The sequence below is a fragment of the Thunnus albacares genome, chromosome 18 (genome assembly GCF_914725855.1).
Source record: "Thunnus albacares chromosome 18, fThuAlb1.1, whole genome shotgun sequence".
Taxonomy (NCBI): domain Eukaryota; kingdom Metazoa; phylum Chordata; class Actinopteri; order Scombriformes; family Scombridae; genus Thunnus; species Thunnus albacares.
In genome coordinates, this window is record NC_058123.1 from 9407247 (window position 1) to 9426481 (window position 19235).

Sequence of the window (19235 nt, forward strand, 5' to 3'; positions counted from 1 at the left end):
TAAAATGCAAAAAGAAATAAGACACTACCACCACTGCAATAAATAAATAAATATAACTGCAAACACCTACAGTATGCTTTCCATTTCTTGAGGAAAGCAATTGAAAGCCACCTTAGTGGAAACTAGGAAATTATTAATGTCAAAACAGTGTAAAATTAAGTACCATCCATGTTTTATGCAGAATGTATTTTGTAGTCTTTTCTTTTCATAGTTTCCACTGTGTGCAAGTTCACAAATAATGTCACCAAACTGGTAATAATCTGGACCTCTCATTTGTAGAAACTCAACAAATCTTTTCACAAACTAAGTGAAGCCACGTCCAAATCATGCACCTGTGGGGTCATTCTGACCTGTGGTTCATACCTCCCCCCTTTTTTTAATGCAGTTGCTAAGAAACTGATGGTGAATATAAGAAGTTCTGGTGCCCAAAATGTTCAGCTTATTCAGATATATACAGGCTTCACATTTCCACAAGGTTGGGTAATACAAAATTCTAATCTAATGTAGTTAAATTATCCAGAAAATTATGCAGCAATTTAATACTTCATACAGCAACTTTCACCTCAACTGACTGAGGTAGACTGAAATGTGTCAATATCTGAAGGCAGAGTTAATGCAGTCCAAACTGTTACCTGCCATAAAGTGTCATATTTTCACTTTAGCACTCTTGTCCAAATAAGAAAAGAGCTTTTTAGCTGGTGAAGTGTAGGAGAGAGATATAAAATGAAGGTACACTTTATACAGAAAAGATCTCAAGTCAACAGTCTGAATCCTCGGGACTCAGGAGCTGGCAAATATGAGAGCAGAAGCAGTGGCTTGCTCTATGGCTGTTTGTAAAAGGAACTGCCACAACTGTCACTTTTTTCCATGAATGCAGTAAGGCAATGTCAAAGAAAATGTAATCCAAATGAACACTCTGAAGAAGGCAGGAACTAAATCAAAGTAGAGTGACTGCATAAATAGACCAGTTGAGTGTGGTTAGCAGGTGCTAAACATCAGTCACGCTCTGGAAGTAACAGACAAGCTATTCACTATGTTTACCCAACTGGAACTATATAATAACTCAAACTCACTTCATGTCTGACAGGTTTTTCATCCCAACTTGCTGCAATGAGTAGGTTCATAAGTTAGAGGTTAAAAAAAGTCATATATTCTCTAATGCTTCTGCATCAAAACAACATCATCTGATGAGCAGCTAAGCAAAATGAATCTTACTGTGATTTCCTGTAGGGGATTAAACAATAATAGATCCAAGATGGCAACAGATTTGATTTGTGTGGATTTATACAGTTGAATAAAGATGCAAATGGGAAATCGGTGTGCTATCAAACTTTTTGGAGCACAAAACTGCATTAGCTTCATTTTGACTAATTAATAGATGCATTGCGCCAAAACACAGACAAGTCCTTACAGTCTGACAATTCTACATGAGTCTCAAAGTAACATAAGTAACATTAGGTGATGATGACGAACGTGTTTATAGGGTAGGCCCATTCTGAAAATGAAGAAACTTTAAAACAAAGACACACACAAACTTAATTAATGCAGTCCACTGCTGACAATTCCTCTGGAGTTACGAGATTAAACCACTTCATTAGTGTCTACAGAGACAACAGACTAGAGATGAGAAAGACAGAGCTTGGGGAGAGAGGAATGGGAAGACAGAGAAAGAGTAAGAGCCTGCTTTGTTAGTGAGCAAAAGAGACACTTTCAAGGCAGTAATTATGATGCAGAAAGAATGTAATTATTTTCCCAGAATGCCAGGGGGCTCCGAGTGTCTCCTAATGGTGATGGGTGACAATCTAATAGACCACAGATGTAAGTAGTGCAGGGGGCTTTATTGGTGTTTAAACGTAAGTGGCTTGTCTGAACAAATCCAGGCTCTTTTCTAAAAGTGTCTGCAGTGGCTGCACCCTGTGATCCTGCCTGGTATGATGTGACAAATTTGATCAGAGAAAAGCAGTGTCATTGTGCATATCACACAATCTGACAGCTCCCAGTAATAAGCCCGGGGTATCGTGAGTACTGGTTAAAGGTCCCATATGTAAGAACTGTGAAGCAATTAACATGTATTAACCGTTTTTTATTGCCAATGAGTGAACGGGTTGTAACGTAATTCTTTTCTCTCATTTTCCCCCGATTTTTCACTCCCCCAGGGATCCTCAAACTGTTTCATATCAGAGTCACAATTGGAGAGACTCAATTAGAATAAAGTCAGGGGTTAATTAATTTTTTTGTGTTTAGATTCTTTGTTGCAGATTGAACCATGTGTTTCCACTATAAAAAATAAGTAGCTAGACTAGTAGATGACAAGAATCATAGCTGTTTTCCTTTCAATTATTCAGTTGAATAACATTTCTGAATTAAATAAAATTGATTTTTGAAAGATGATTTTGGCACAGGACGGTAAACAGTGTAGAGAGGTATCTCACTCAAAATTACTTTTTTCACATGGGCCAAAGTGACAGAATAAACGATCCATGATAATGGATAAACCACTTTGCACCTTGTTGCTGCTTTTCTCAGGGTACTAGTGTGAACACGGCTTTATGGGAAATGAAGCATTCTCTGTATAACTCCTGCGGGAGAACTGCAGCAATGAGTTAAAACGTCTGGACTCCTAATGGAAGGCTTGGTCGTGAGAACAAACCACAAAAGTTTTTCTTTTTTTTTTTTCTACAAACCTCTGTCAGGTCACATTTGCACACTCTCCTCACACAGTCATTTCCTTTCCTTGCTACTCAGCCAAAAAATCGATTCAAGAAGCTTAGTATTCTGATTGAAATCATAAATCCATTTTTATTCATTTCCAGATTTTCATTTTGTAAGATCTATTATTGAAAAATGGGGTATTGAAAGCTCAATATGCACAGTATGCAGTGACATTTAGAGTAAGCCACTGCAACAAAATGATGTGGCTGGTGGCATCAGATCTCTTAGAATATCTGCTTAGAAGCGGAGTGCAGGTTGTGTGATTGCGGCTCATGTGACAGATGCGATGAGCAGGCTGAATTTTATTCTAATAAATGGTGTAGAGGGTTACGTTCGCCACCACCCCCAATACTCTGATCAGCATTTGACCCATGACCTAGCTCACAGCCAACTTCTAATTGTGACAAGGCACATATGGCAGATAATTATTCTGAATAATCTGTTGCCATGGTGATGGCTGACCCTGATGACTATTGATGCACCCTCTTCATGTCCAGCTCTGTGGTTGGAGGCAGTTTCGCCTCTTTGCCCTCTTAAAGTGCTGGGGATTAGGGATGTACATTATCACTTTAATCTCCTCTTTAACCCCTTCAATCAGCCTTACAGCCCCCACGGAGAGTGGGCCACAGCCGCTCTGTTGAGCTGCATATGGCCATGGACAGACGTATGTTTTGCTGCTGGTGTATTTTATGAAAGCCTAATAAAAACATAAGATTTCATTCTCTCAGTAGTGCTGTCCTATCTCAGTAATCCACTTCAATCCTCATCTCCATCAGCCCCCCTCGGTGTCTCTAAGTGTATGCCCATGATATAAATACACCGAGCTAGTATTGAGCTCTTACTCTGTCTCCCCCTCCGACAGTATTCTCCAAAGCAGATAAACAAGCCTTTCGCTCTTGAGATGTATAAAATAGAAAACAAAATTTACTGGTGAAGCATTCCTCCAGATATCCCCCCTGAGCTGTGTGAGCATGAAATATGAAATTGCTCTGAGTCATAATTGAGTGGCAACGGCAAGATAATTGGTTTTGAGTTTAAAAAATGCAAAGATTGAAAGTGACTCAAATCAGTAACAACAGTCAACAAGCCATTACAAAATGCGTTAGGTACAAATTACAGCTTTAATATGGTAATAATTTTGTTAGAAAACGGCAGACATTTTTAAAAATAGAGCCACGACAGTGATATTCATCAGTCCGGAGGCTACGTTAACAAACAGTAATCGTAGGATTTCACTTCTTTTCTTTATTCTTTACTCAAAATGGAAACCTCTCAAATACATCCGTACATGTTCGAGCCCGAATCCGATGCCATGGGAGTAACAATGTGAATAACCAATGTGAACAACTTTAGAAACAACCTTAGAAACAAAGGCTACGAAGTGGACAGCCATTTGTGGACATGCGCGAACAATACAGCCCCCACGGACTGATGACAATCTGCTGTCATCAACATTTTTTGGAAACTTTGACTATGTTTAATAAAAACATATGTTAAAAATAACAGAAAATCACAAAAAACATGACATGCAAGACACAAAGGTGACTCACAAACTAAACAAAACATAATATTAGCAGAGGTATCAACGCACAAGAAGGAAAAGTTGCCATTGCCTTTGGGTTTGTTAGTTTACTGATGGTGTCTGGGGGGAATCTAAGCCACCACCATTTCTGTGACCCCTGACCCATCTCGCTACAGGCTGACAGCAGCTGTCATGCCCCACATCCTGGAAAACCACAGCACACAGCAAACACATCACAGCAATCCAAAATATAAAACACATTATCATCATTTTCTCTACCCGGTGGGCTGATGACAGACAGCGTGTTGACCTCTGAGGTGAACAATGTCAACCTATCAAAACAAAGGTCAGCAAACCAAAGATCCCACCTCTTTGTTCGCTCCTCCCCTTAACCTCTCATCCCAAACCTGTCATCATCCCGTCATCCTTTTCTCCTACATCCACTCCCCTTGACCATCCTGCCCTATAGTGCTAAGGAGTTTCTCTCTTCATCTTCAACACATTTGCAATAAATCAATGCGAGCTGAGGGGCTGTAGAAATAGTTGAGTCTGATTGATTTCTTATGTTACCACATTATAAAAGCCTCCGAGGAGACTGCTAGATTCCATTTCCCAAGTGAGAGAGGCCGAGAGAGAGAGCATGAGTTTAAAATGCGGGGAGGATTAAAGAAAGACAATATATGAACCAAAACAAGGCTGGAGACAATTACTGTTTCTGTCTAGCCAGAAATTCAATGTTGTTAACAAAAAAATACTTTGTTACCAATTTCTATGTGCTTCTCTGAACTTTACTTCTCTTCAAAACTTCTGGACAAGTCTGAGAAACTTAGACTTCTTTCTTTTTTTTCAAGAAAGTTCCCTCACACTCTTCGTAGTCAATCCCCATCTCTTGCAAACTTCATCTATTAGTCATTGCATCTGTAAGGAAGATTTGACTAAAGGTGGCAGACAAATGGCTGAGACACAGCACAGCGCTGACAGGATCTATGTATAAGAGCTTTTACAATCCCAGACTAACTTAGACTGGAACTACATATACCTGATTATCTGACAACTTAGCCAGAAAATTTCCTTTTAAGATTTCCAATAAAGAGTAAAAAATGAAAGTGAGAGGTATTTTATGGGTAGAAAAATGAACCATTTTAAGCTATATTTTAACTGCTGCTCCCAGTGTGCATTCATATGTCATCCACAAGATTTTACATAATATCTGACCAGCCAAAAAATATTCTAAAAACACAATAATGAACAGATAGAGGACAGATAATGGCCCTGGATGCTCACAACATGGATGAGGCTGGCAATGAATGGGAAGTCACATGGACAGAGCATGCTAGAATAGAATAATCTCCCCATGATTGAGGCTGTGAAATTGTATTTATGATAATATCCAAACATTTTAACACTAGAATTATTATTTTATTGTAATTTTAATCTATACTATTGTGAACTGTTTCTTCTCAATGTGTAAAACAAATCTGGGTAATATTAAAATGTTGGTCTCTGGGAGCTCTATCCATCATCCTCCAAACATGCTTATAATGGAAACTATGTACATACTGTATTTTTATTTACACTTCATTGAACTTTGTAGACTGCTCCTTAATGTTTTGAACAAGTTGGTTCAAAACTGAACTGGACATGTTGTACCTCAGTTTTGAAAAATGTTAGAAACCTGTACTAGACCCTCTTGCCTTTATTTTCATCCCTCAACTCCACCATCCCTCAAGTCCACCAATTTTACCTATCAAAGTCTGTTTACAGGTACAGGGTGTACCACCGTGTATGTGAAAAAAGTTCTGTAAAGTCATTTATGGCTCCAGAGGGAACTGTGAATCAGGTAAACTGCCTCAAGTGATGTCACTTAAAGGTGCAATGTGTAGAATTTAGTGGCATCTAGCAGAACAGCCTTGGCAGAAATGGAATATAATATTCATAAGTATGTTTTAATTAGTGTATAATCGCCTGAAAATAAGAATCGTATTGGGTGGATCGGTTGTCATTTGTTGTTTTGAGTGAAATGTCTCAACAGCTATGCAATGGATTGCCATGAAATTCGGTAAAGACATTCATGTTCCCACCACAAATTTATGTAACACTTCTCGCACAATTGACATGTTTGAAAATCTCTACTAACCTTTAAATGTGTACCTTTTACTGTAGCTACTATTTTCTGCACTGTACTACACTAACTGTAGAGTATGTGTGTGCATGTGTGTCTCGTTTTATGTGTCTGCTTGTCTGTATGCGCAAGTGTTTGTTTCTCTGAGGAATATGTCCTGTTCTCCATGTTGCCAAGTTCCACAACATCAGCAGAAACTACTGGTCTGCAGTACTCTACATTTCCATATCCAATCTCATTCAGACTTAGGTATTTGCAGAGAGGTGCAGAATTTCACCAGCGGAAACAAGAAAAACCAAATATAGTGAATATGAGCTTGTCTACTTCAGCCATAGCAGGGGGTCAGAAACCGCCTTGAAATTATAGATGCAAGTTGAAATGTGCAGAAAACGTAATGTTTCTTGCTACTGTAAACCTTTCTTGCTACTGAAAAAAACCAGCCAGGTGGTGTATAATAGAACCACTTCCAACAAGTATGATTTTTTTTTAAATGGGTCAATAACATTAAAATGTTCCTTCCTGAAGATATAATAAACCCAGCTATGCTAGCTGGGGAGGGGGTTTTTCTCAACATCAATCCTTTTCCTACATTTTTTGATTGATTTAATGTTTGAATCATTTACAGGGAGGGTTTTGGAATAACAACAAGCTATGGGAGTCAGTCCTACGATTCCTCATTTATTCAAATGTGCCACTTTCCCCTAGCACATCTGAATAATGGCACACACGTCTGCCAGATTGAATATTTGATGATGAATAAATAATGGATGTTGGTGGATAAGTCTGTTAATATATTAGCTATGAGTTTGTCATAACTGTTTAATAGGATAGCTGCAATAAATACATCTCTGCATCTCTTTGAGCCTCCCTCTCTGTCTGTCTAGTTCTGAATATTTTCATGCTTCATTTCATTTTCTATCTCTCTCCTAAAACTATCCTAACTCCTAATGCTCAGCTCATCCTCCTATCAGTCACCTAACCTCTTTCCTGAAGTTTTCATCTCGTTCTGCTGATCACAGATTTAAAAAAAAAAAAAAAAATCCCATTTCTGTTTCGGTTGAGTGGACATACCGTATCTGTCAGTGGGAACTTGGCTGTTTTGCTGCATGGATGATACTGAAGAGATGCCTTGAGGTCACCATTACCCATACAGACATTGTAACAATGCACATTTTTGGGCTACATTTATAAAATTCAGGATTAGACTTTGCTGCAGGGAATCATCAATTCACATTTCATGTTTGGTTTATTATAAGAAAAGTACTTGTCCCTGTACCTAAAACCATATCTGTGAAAATTCTCCACTCATTGATATTTTTCTGATACATTTCTCTGCATTTGGTGTGGGATAACGAGGCAATTACTCAATTTTTGTATTCTATTCACAAATCAAGAATACTTCTTAATAAGGACAACAAAGGTCTCTCAGCCTTCATCCCTCTAGTCAATTAATGTTGCTATTAACCTTGAGACACCTGATGGTGCCTGGCCCGTAATGATGCTATTATGTTTTCTCCGTTAGCTTAAGCAAGTCATTAGCAGGTAAATATATGAAGCCAGTTTGCTGTGGAAATGACTCAATTTGGCTCAAAGGAGTACCAATAATGTGATTTTAGGGAGACTACCAAGTATGAGAAAGTTAGAGAGCGATGCAGCTCAATTACAGGCGTTCTGTCAGTTTAACAAAAAGATAAAACTGCACGGTAAACACTAGCAGCGGAACAGATGCCAAACTCTTACATCACTATTGTAACAATCAGCTCCAGGCATTGTCCGTATTCCAGCAGTTTTCAGTGTAATCGTGTGTATGTTTAGTTAAAATTCTCATCTTCCTCCCTCTGTCCTATATTATTCTTCAGCTCAAGATCCAGTGACCTTAATAGATTGATTGCTTGATTAAACTTCTCCATTTATCATAAATCATTCACTGGATTTGAAAGTCTAATTAATTCCCTTATTATTTACTGTTCAGTCTGCATTCTCAGTAAGACACGTACCCCATCACAAAAGAGAGCTGCGCTCGTGTGTGTACGTGATTTGTTGTGCTTGCGCACTTGCATGCATAAGAATTTGCGAGTGTTGATTAATGATGAACCCAGGGAACAAAAAAAGGAAAAGTCCACTATATTGTGGGAAGTATGTTCTCTTAAAAACTAAATCTCACATCTGTGTTTGATCAAGACTCTAGCGTCACATGAACAGAGCTCTTTAACTGTTAGATTGAAATCGCCGGGAGGAAATTGGACACTTCTCGCTGCAGATATGGAGATAGAGCCCAATCTGTCAGTGGAATAGGCCTGGCTAGTTGTCCATCAAGATGAGTGAACTCTGTAACACATGCACACCCCGTGTCTCTCTCATCCCTCACTCCACCACTCTGCCTCATTTCCAGCCCACTCTTTTCCTTCCATCTGCACACCTCTCATCTGCCTCTCACAGGTGATTTCCAATGCATTTTTAATGATGATTTAGCTGGGCAGTGAATAATAAATTGCAGAATGGCAATTTTACAGTCTTCCACAGTAAAATAATGGTGGTGGGGGGTGGGGGGTGGGGGGTACATACATTTATCTTTCCTTTGGAGTGTTTTTTTTTTCACCCTCATGACTGCACAGATATGCACACATACACACACACACACATACACAAACATGCACGACGGGCTGGATCCTGCAGATGGAAATCTAATGCCTTCGCCTTCCTAGTCACCCTCTCTCTCACACACTTTTAGCTCTTCTGCTGTGAAACCCTGCCCATCAGGTCAGCTTGCTGACACATCTGTCAATACATGCTCTGGGAGGTAAAGTATAACCTTGCCCTGCGGTGTCTTCCTAATGTTCCCTACTCAGCTTTACTTTGTTCACATCGAGTCAAAGACAGTAAGACACAGAAGGAAACCAACAACGTGGCCATTATGCTCTCTCACACATATACACAGACATTTAAGTACATGTGTGCATATCGACACACACATTCTCACACACACACTAAACCTAAAGCATGTGCTGTACACAAAATCAACACAATTACCAAGAATCACGAATCAATTAGGTGCAATTACTTTCTATTGCAGCTGTTGTTTTGGATGCGAGTGAGCCCTTGGTGATGCTTTGGGGCTTCTGTGATGAGCCTTGTAACCGATCCAAGAGTAGACTGTGCAAAAAGTCTGTCTTTCCTCCAACAGCGCTGTGTGATATATCTGATTAGGCACGTGTATAGATAAACCTCAAAGGGGGCTTGAGCACCTGCCTGTTTGGCCCCCTATAGAGAAAGTGCACCTTTTCTGGGGTGTTTTGTTTTTTTCATAAATAAATAAATTCCTGTTATCCCTACTACATTCAGTGTGACACAACAATATACTCAGAACCTCATCTTGTTTCTGCGTGTAGTTGACAGAGAATTTATATTAGTATATGTTAATATTAATAATTTACCATGAGGTAAAGTGACTGTAGTTGATGGAGCTAGGTAGCGTGGAGCTAACGTTTGGGGGGGGGGGCTATTATTGTCCTTACACATCCCATGCAAAGTGGGTATATGGATGCTCTCACATAACATGGTTCTCCAAGTTGTTTAAGTTAGTTATAAAGCTGTGAAAAAGGTGTGTAAGTTTATCCCCCACAAGCTACAAGAAAATGACAATATGATACATTTAAGAAATACAACGAAATTCAAGACATTTACCTCCTTCTGTAACAAATAGCCAATGAGGTGCGTTCAATGTTAGCTCAGTTAATCTGGGTTTCTAGCATCAAATTGATCCGCATTAACTATAGTCAGCAGTGATGTTGTCATTGTGTTTGTGTTATTAATGTCAGACATTAAAGTAACGCCTTAAGTATGATTATATTTACAGTAAGCAGACATACTTCCTGTCTCCGTATTTTATGTGTTATGTTTGCTCAACAGGTGAATATGTGTATAAGTACAGTGAATGCAGCTACATTTACATGAATGTTGAAGGTAAACTGTTTACTAAATGTCATTATATCTTTAGAAATAGTTAAGTTCAAGCGCTTTTTCAGTATTTTTGGAGGGAGAGAGGGAGGGAAGGGATGAGAGAATGTTATCTTTTAAAATCTTTTATGAACCAGTGTCTGATACACTTTATCTAAAGCTTACGTGTTGCTTTTTAGAATTGTGGTTTTAATGCACAATACCTTCCAAGCCTTAGTATTATGATATGATATGTGAATTATATTAAATTAATTTGTTGGCATATAGTAATAGTATCTTAGCCATACTATATCAGCATCTTCTTATTGCCCATTATTACCAAAGCAATTATGTCTTCTATGGAGAGATGAATATGGAGGTGAGAGAGGCAGCCATGCAGCCAGAGGAAGTGCGTCTTTGTGAGCAGTATTAAGCTGAGCTCCTGCAAGTGAGGATGTCAGTCAGAGGGCTACAGTAGGTAAGACTTGGGCTGGTTAACATGTGACGTGAATTTGCTGAAATACACTTCATTTCTTTGCATGTATCATTAATTCATGTCATGTAGCAGTGTTTGAACCAACCTCAGTCATGAGTTGGTTTTAAATACATACATTTGAATATCCCTTTAACAGTCCAGGCATATATTTATTTAAATATTTCTGATAACAATGCTTTGTTGGAGGTATGTGGGATCTTAAGCTGCTGGAATCCACAGTATCTGCGTCATCTTGCAGAAGTACATGTGCACCCAGATAGCCTGTTGTCTGTTCAACAATGATCCGGGACCTACTGTGATTCAACCTCTCTTTTGTTACACCCATCCGGCTTTTATTTTTGTTCTTTTGCTTTTATCAACTGTTTTTCATTCTTATCCCTACACTTCCTCGCCTTTCTCAAGGCCTCTTAGCCACCTTGGAGCATCAAAAATTTGATATTGAAATGTCCGGTCCCTTCATTTCAGTAGGAGACATAGAAGGGAGAAAATGAGAAAAAGACATAGAAGAGTGCGAGGGTCAGATAACAAAGGCAGATAGAGGATCAACAAGGCCAGATGCACTTGGGGCAGCTGCATTTATAACCTTCCAACTAGTAAAACCCTACCTTCACAGGGCTACACTACATACACGTTGCACAAAATGGCTCCATCTGTCTGCAGCAGAAACCTAAACAAAATCATATGCCGCTCCATTAAGGCACTAAATCACTTGCTATGTAAAAGCACTCTTCACTTACGTAACGACTTGACAGTAATGGCTCGTTACCGCTTTGATCCACCAACACACACACTCGTCTCACACATTCATACCTTCATTCTAACAATAGGCCTGCACTCCTGTGAACCACTTAGATTTTGATCCCACAATATGACAATGCTAAAGCAATGGCTTCCAACTCTGCAGAGCTTACACAGTATCTAGATGTCTCCAAAGCTAAAAAGAAGATGATATTGCAATGATGAAAAGGATAAATAGAAGAGAGGTGATTAGAAAAGCATTTGTGTCTGGGGGGAACATACCCACTGGAAGATGAAGAACAGAATGAAACATTAAGGCTTTGAAATTCATTATAGTGCACGCCAATATACAGGCAACGTTGTTATGAAGTGCAGTACCAAAGTGAAGTCAATGACACTGGGGGGTTGTTTTTTTTTCCTTGATAATTTGAATAACTCTCCTTCTACTCCCACCCCCATATTCTGTTAAAAAAAACAATTGATTGATAGAAGCACATGATCACCATGCACAGCCCCACACAAATATATCAAACTGTCTTTTATATACTGTACAACTGTTAAATACATACTGTTGCTAAGGCAAACACTGACATGGCCTGATTTGATCCATCTCTCCTTTGAGATAGTTGACTTCTCTCAATAGTGATCTGTGAATAGCTGGATGCAAAAATAGAACTTAGACAATATGTACACACATACACAAAGACAAAAACCTTGCACTCACACTCACTCGCATTAAAAATGCAAAACATCTCACACTACAAGTCCACTTGTGAAAGTTAACATCTGTAGTGACAGAGACGAGCACATGCTCAAAACAAGAAACTGAATATGCTGTAGAGAAACAAAAGTTTATATGCCCCAATTTCAAACATTTTGAACTCATCTGAGTGTAGAATTCTGCCAGCTGTATGTTCAGAAAATTGTGATCTGTGACAAATGGATGAAGCACTTTTGGGGCTTGAAAACTTTTGCTGGCGGGTGTTTCCTTGATGCCACCCAGAGCGGGGCAGGGGAGACTGGAGCTGAGGTTGTTAGAGTTGAACTGCTGCCATAGTAATCTCAACAAAACACATAGACAATGTTCCAACAATCATTCACGGTATGAGTATTGAAATTGTCCAGACCTGCAAATACTTGGCAACTGTGTTTGATGACAGATTGAGATTTAGTGACAATACAGATGTTATTGTGAAAATAGCTCAGCAGCATCTGAAGTTAACACTTTTAGAGTCTACCAGAGAATACTGACAACATTGTATTCCTCTTTTATTGAAAGTATTTTAACATTTTCATTTATCTGCTGGCATATATCCCTTTTTTTCAAAAGGACAGGAACTGACTGCAAGGTGTTTTGTTACCTTTAGCTCTAAAATCATTGGAAAAACACAAAGATCCCTGTTACAGCTTAATACTCAAGAACACATATAAGATTTTAAATGATCCCACACATGTCCTCTACAACTACTTTAACCTAATGCCATCAGGAATGCATTTTAGATTGCCTGTATGTGTAATAAGCAGTTTGGTTTTCCAACCTTCTGTTTGGAAATTGAAAGTTTTATTCCAGAAGCCATTAGACTTGTGAACAGCCACAGTACAAGAAATGGTCGGTTGTGTATAGACTGATAAATTCATACACTCTCACTTTTGACTCTTTTGTGCCGTTGTGGTGTGAGATACTGTTGGCTAGCTGTAGACTTGCCATTAATCCTTGTGTGTTTAAATTCTTTCTGACATTGTCGTATTTGTATTTTTTAGATTCTTCAAATATATGTGAATGAATTGTGCACTTATTTGCCAATGTGCTTGCCTCAAATTGCCCCTTGAGGGACTTATTTTTGAAGTATTTTTGAATTGAATTGAAATAGCAGAACCCCCCACAGGGAAATCACAGGCCCAGTGAACCAGGCAACTCTCTCTGCTCTGCTCCAGTCCACACTGCCTCCTATACCTCCAACCAGCTCAGCAGGTTCATTAGTCTGACAAAGATACCCACAAAAACAGCAAGACCGCGTCTCACGCAGTGTAAAGCTTCAGTCTTCACTTCTCAACACACTGTTACACTGTGATTGAGAAGCCATTTCACAAGTTAGAAGTACCTGAGAAATATGTCTTATAATATTAAATATTACAGTAGAAACATAAACTTATCCTGTGTCAGCTTATAGTCAGAAACATACAGCATTATAAGTAGGGCTGATCAATTAATTAAAATCACAGTTTGAAAGGGTGCGATTTTCAAATTGCAGGGATTTTAATTATCATTTACATAACTGTCTTAACAGTTGGCGGCTGATGATTTCACAAGCTATAATGACAAGTGTTGCCGGAAAATATACTCAGCCATAGTTAATTAACATTAATTCTTTGAGTTGGCCAAACAACAAACGAGGAATCTTGGCTGTTGTCTGGTTAATATGTTCTCCCTGTGCATGCCAAAGATGGTTTTAAGGAAAAGGAAACACCACTTAGTATCATTTCTTTGGTATTTTTGCTGTTCATTAAAAGCCAACTCACTGGCAAACTATCTAGGCGATTGCAGCTGTATATTTTAGACAGGTCGTTCAGTAGTTGTCAAGTCTAAATGGATTTCTCAATTCAACTTTTACACATATCATATCATTGTTACAAGTGTAGCATCTGTGCAGCTATGTACATGTCTGGACCTCCAGGATTCAGAGCTGTTAAGCTTAAGTAGAGTGCAGTGCTGTCAACATTAGTTGCCATTAGTCAGATATAAAAAACACTGTCAGACACGACTCAGCAGTAGTGTCATTATTGCCATAAGTGGCAGCAGTATTATTCTTTGTGACTCTATTCATGTAAAAACAAGATACCTTTGTTACAACAACTACAGGTCTGTAATTGAATTTATAGAAAATAACTAGATATCACAATAGCGGTTGGAGAAATCGCAAATTAGATATTTTTCTCAAACCGATGTGTGTATATGAATGATGGTCCAGTCCTCTATTGTCTGTCTGTGCCACACGTGGGGTCGAGGTGTATTAAAGTGAGATAGCGCAGATTGATAAATCCTGGCAGAGGTATTTGTGCACATGTGCCATGGCTGTCATGCAAGCCCGATATCATTTCTGAGTTGGACTGCAGCCAAGTCTGTTTATGATAGATGTTGGCCTACAGTGTGTTTGCTGTCAAGGCAAACCTTCCTCCTTTTCACAGCTTTGTGTCTGATGTGTTGTAGATACAGCCTAACTAGTAAGGTGATTTGCCAACTTATTGATCTGATTTGGGGGCTTTGATTTTCTTTGTGTTGTTGTGTGTTTCCAAAGTAAAGCTCAGGCCTTAAAATCCAGCAAATTGTCTGTAAGATATAAACCTCTTTAGTGTAATATGTTTGTGTGTGCACTTCACTGTGTACGCTGGCAAGAAACAGATGTATTCTATGTTGTTCTACTCATACACAAACAGATCTTTCAGTGCCTTTGGAAAGTTTGGAGTTCTCAGAGTGTTATTGATTACCCAGTGATCAACCCCACCAGGCCTCACTCACTTCTCAGCTGTACAGTGTGCGAAGGTGTGTGTGTGTGTGCGTGCATGCATCAGAAAGACTCAGTTATACAGTAAATCTGTTTTATACATACAGCATATATAGTGTTTATATGTGATGTTTGTGAGTGCTCATTTCAAATTTAAGATATTAATTTGAGTTGAGACAAAGGACAAGTTGCTCAAAGTTTGTTAATTTAAAAATGATACGATGGAAATAGCTATAGCCAACAGCACTATAAGATATCTAGCTAGCATTAAAAAAAATCAATATCAGTGTTTTTACAGCACAGCATTACACACCTTATTCTTTGTGAGCTTTTTTCTTTGTATGAAATTAATATTTTTTTCCCTGCATGATCCAATAAGTTAAATGTATCAAGTGTTCCGATGTGAAAATTCAACTTCGTTTGTCCACCCTGCAATTTGATCTTCCTTTCATCACCATGGCGATAACTGCAAGCGGTAACCTTGACTTATATCGACTTTCTTTCTTTGTCATTACAAATACTTAATATGAAAGTTGCACTGTTGAATCCATTCATTATATTCTAACTCATGGTAGCCATTTTGTTTCTTTCAAGTGTTTCACTTTTATATACACAAGAGCATATCTGACCATGTAGCCTCAGTTTCTCCTGCGTATTATCCAGTGAATGAGATTTCAAGGCTGATTTTAAGTTGCACTTGAATCTCTGTTTTACTCTGACTGGCCTCCATCTGTTACAAAAGGGCACGGGTGACAGCACACCTACGGCAACAAATCAAATATGCAGAATCACCAGACAAATACTGGGTCACGTTTTGTAATATCAAAACAAACAAGAGGCCACAAGAGATCTCTATTACCCGACCCTTCCCCATTGAGTCTGAAATGACTGTGTCAATAGCACAGTGACTGGAGATAAAGGTTTGGTGTTACTGCTCAAGATTACAGAGAGAAAGGCAGACGCACACAAAGAGACAGAGTATTTATGTGTGTCTATGTGTGATAGCAAAATAACGAGCGCAGAGGAAGGAGACAGATAGATGTAGGGAGGAGAGGGACAGATAGCAGCATTAGCTATCCCCATTTCCCACAACCTCTCATCTCATCCAACAACTCCCCCCCCTATGCCGTCTGATCCGGAGTGAGGTTTGGGGTTATGGGACGTATTTTGCCTTTTCATCCTCTAGGCTTACCACAGAACATATTAGAGCTTCATTTAGTCATTCAGATTTTTTCTTCAAAAACTGGGACTTGGAAAAAAAAAACATCAAAACTAATCTCATATCTGAGATTCTTTTTTTTTCTGGCAAGTTTGTTGAGCTGAGACAGAAATTTAGGCATTATAGGACACATAATCATTCAGTTAAAACCCAGGGCAGACATGTTTGCTATTCATATGACCTTTAAGTGGTTATAAAAGAGCTTGCAGACAGAAGGCGGAATGTTTTGTTCATATCCTTTTAATCATTGATCAGCTCCTCCTTAAAGTGTAGTGATTACATGGAAATCAGCAGACTGTGATATATGAAAAATTAACTACAGCCTTGTATCAATCAATATTAATGTAACTACACCTTATAGAGGACTTACACACCAGGCCCACTGCCACCACTCACCACCTGCGAATGACTCAGACCGAGCCATGAAATCTATAGAGGCACAATAAAAGGGGAAGCAGATACTGTCTGACACCTGTCAAGCTTTGTAAATTACAAGAAAACGTACCACAAGCATGTTTAAGAGGGTAACAAGCATGTTTCCTTCTTGCACATGCTTGTGATTAGTTCGAAGTCAATAACGAAACAGAGCAAACATGTTCATTTAGAAATGGTTTGGAGCGAGCTATTTTGTTGCAAAAATAGTTGGTGAGAGAGAAATGCTCATTTGTAAACGCATGTCAGGTGATTTACATTCCACACTGTTACCTTTTTTTTCCTAACAGGCATGTTAGACTATTACTGTTATTAAAAAAGTGCAGGTTTCTTATCTAACTTCTCTTCTATGTCAAATCATTTTTACAATGGCTCTGACGAAGTTTTCACGTCATTTTTTCAGTGATGTCCCATAATAAATAAATCTATCCTCATTCTCATTTGGCGATGAGAAAGGAAAATTCATTCCGTAAGCCACCAAATCCACCAAGGCAGCTTTACCAGTGCCCCCGAAATCCGATTCCCTGTTCCAGGGGAGTCCTGTCCCTTATGGGCTGTCAATAACCCTCCACTGACCTTGTGAAAACACATTGACTATTCCCTAAAGTGAGCTTGCCTGGCTGCAACACAACGCACGTCTGCTCCTGTCTCAATTCATCCGAGCGGGAGACAGCCTAAAGAGCTCTGGAGTGTTAATAGCTATTGGAGGATATATGTGTGCCGTGTTTCAACACTCTAAACAACACAGATGCGATTTCCAGACTTTCACTTCTATATACAGCCCGGGTTTTACATGAGGAGGAAATCTGAGAATATTTGGTGTCCATGCAGCCGAGATGCGCAAAAATCCATCTATCCAACTATCCATCTATTCACATTTAGATCCTGCTGTGATTTTACCATTATTCCCCAACAGTTAATCTAATTTCGTCTCAAGTACTCCAAACTGACACATTGAAGCGTTGTGTCACCCTAAACAGAAGTAGCCATGGGGATCGTGTGATCTGCGGGTGGGTTTAGACATTATGACAGGAACAGAAGTGCCAGAGCCCGGGGAGTCGGGAAAAGCTCATCTGCAGCTACTGTCTCCACAGTGCAGAGATTCGCCCGAGAGCCACATCACCAAACTCAGCGTGGTAACACTGCACCAAGCAGATGCACCACTCCTCATGAACCAACAGAGCACAACATATGGATGGGTACATACCTGGTTTTTATGCCGAGTCCCATCTTCGAGTTCAGAAGAGCTGTTCATGATTCCCCATTGGTCATTTACCATCCTACGGAGAATCTGCACATCAGATCCGCCTGCGTGTTCCAGGCCACAGAGAATAAAACCGCTCTTTTGAAGTCTTTACCAGTGATTCAGCCTACTCCATGTGGGGAAAAAATGAGTAATGAACGTAAAAAAGAAGGGAGGCACAACTACTTCTGCGGCTCAGCAATCTCACACACAGCACAGATTACGCACCAAAATGGAACTTAATTTCCTCCCGAGAGTCTTCTGGATATCTGGCCGTTATTCCATTAAAAAAAAGAATAAAAAGGATTTTTCAGGCTACAGGTTCTGTAATTTGTCTCACAGACGCATCACAATTATAAGCATGTACCAAAAAACAAACAAACAAAAATAAATAACCCCAAAACGATCCCGAAAGAACCGGGCGCAGTCCACGCAATAAATCGAGAAAATCTTCTTTGGCTCAGACTGCAAAGTGCAACCTGACCTTTTAGTCCACCCACTCCCGTTTCCAGGATAGTTTGAGACGCCAGGTTAGTCCTGACTGTGTCCGGTTATGACTGAACAGGTGAAGACAGGGTGGGATAGGGTCGCAGAACTGCCGCTTCCTCGTTAGTCGTTTGTTCGGTGAGAAGTCTCCGATAACGAGCCCAGGGGATGGATAGACTCCTTTATTTGAGCCAGGCTGATCTGGTTGGTATTTCACAGAGATGCCTTTGACAAGACCGGTACGGGGAGATTAGCGTGCTCCGCTTGTGTGCCACACGGGGCGCTCCGTGCCTCAGACTGTCAATCAACGCGTCCCTCCGGTGCGCACAGCGCGCTCCACGGCTGCGTTCCTTCACTGTGCCGCCCTTCCCTCGACTGCTGTGCCACTGCCACCTCGCTCGCCTGCTACTTCAGTCCCACCGCACTATGGACCCTCCTATTCCACTGCAACCCAAACAGCAGCAGATCGTGGCAGATGTATGATGTGTAGACTACAGACTGTGTCATGTGTTCATGTAACACAATCTCAGGATGGCACTGTTGATAAAAAAAAAAAAAAACTCTACAGGAATAGAAAACCTGCGTTTTGCAAATCTACTGGAGGTTTCATCGCATTACTGATGTTGTCACGCCACAATCTGATTTGTGAAAAGGGAACATTTAGCTGGGGAAGGGGTGTGTACCTGGATACCTGATTTTAAAGCCCCCCTCAAATCAAACCTGTTTTTCTTATTGTCACCTGACTGTGATGGTTGAGCTTCACTGTGCATAATGACGTACTGCAGAGTTGACACTAGAAATTTGTTTTCAAAGGAAGGAGAAAAAA

General features: G+C 39.6%; 1 protein-coding gene across 1 annotated transcript in view; it reads right to left on the reverse strand.

The window, feature by feature from the left end:
- fibcd1b (fibrinogen C domain containing 1b) overlaps positions 1–18941 on the reverse strand; it is a 117833-nt gene extending 98892 nt beyond the window's left edge. The window contains exon 1 of the mRNA XM_044334517.1: positions 17888–18941. Coding sequence (XP_044190452.1) covers positions 17888–17959 — 72 coding nt within the window. The 5' untranslated portion in view covers positions 17960–18941. The remainder of the gene's footprint in view (positions 1–17887) is intronic.
- Positions 18942–19235: the final 294 nt, after the last annotated feature.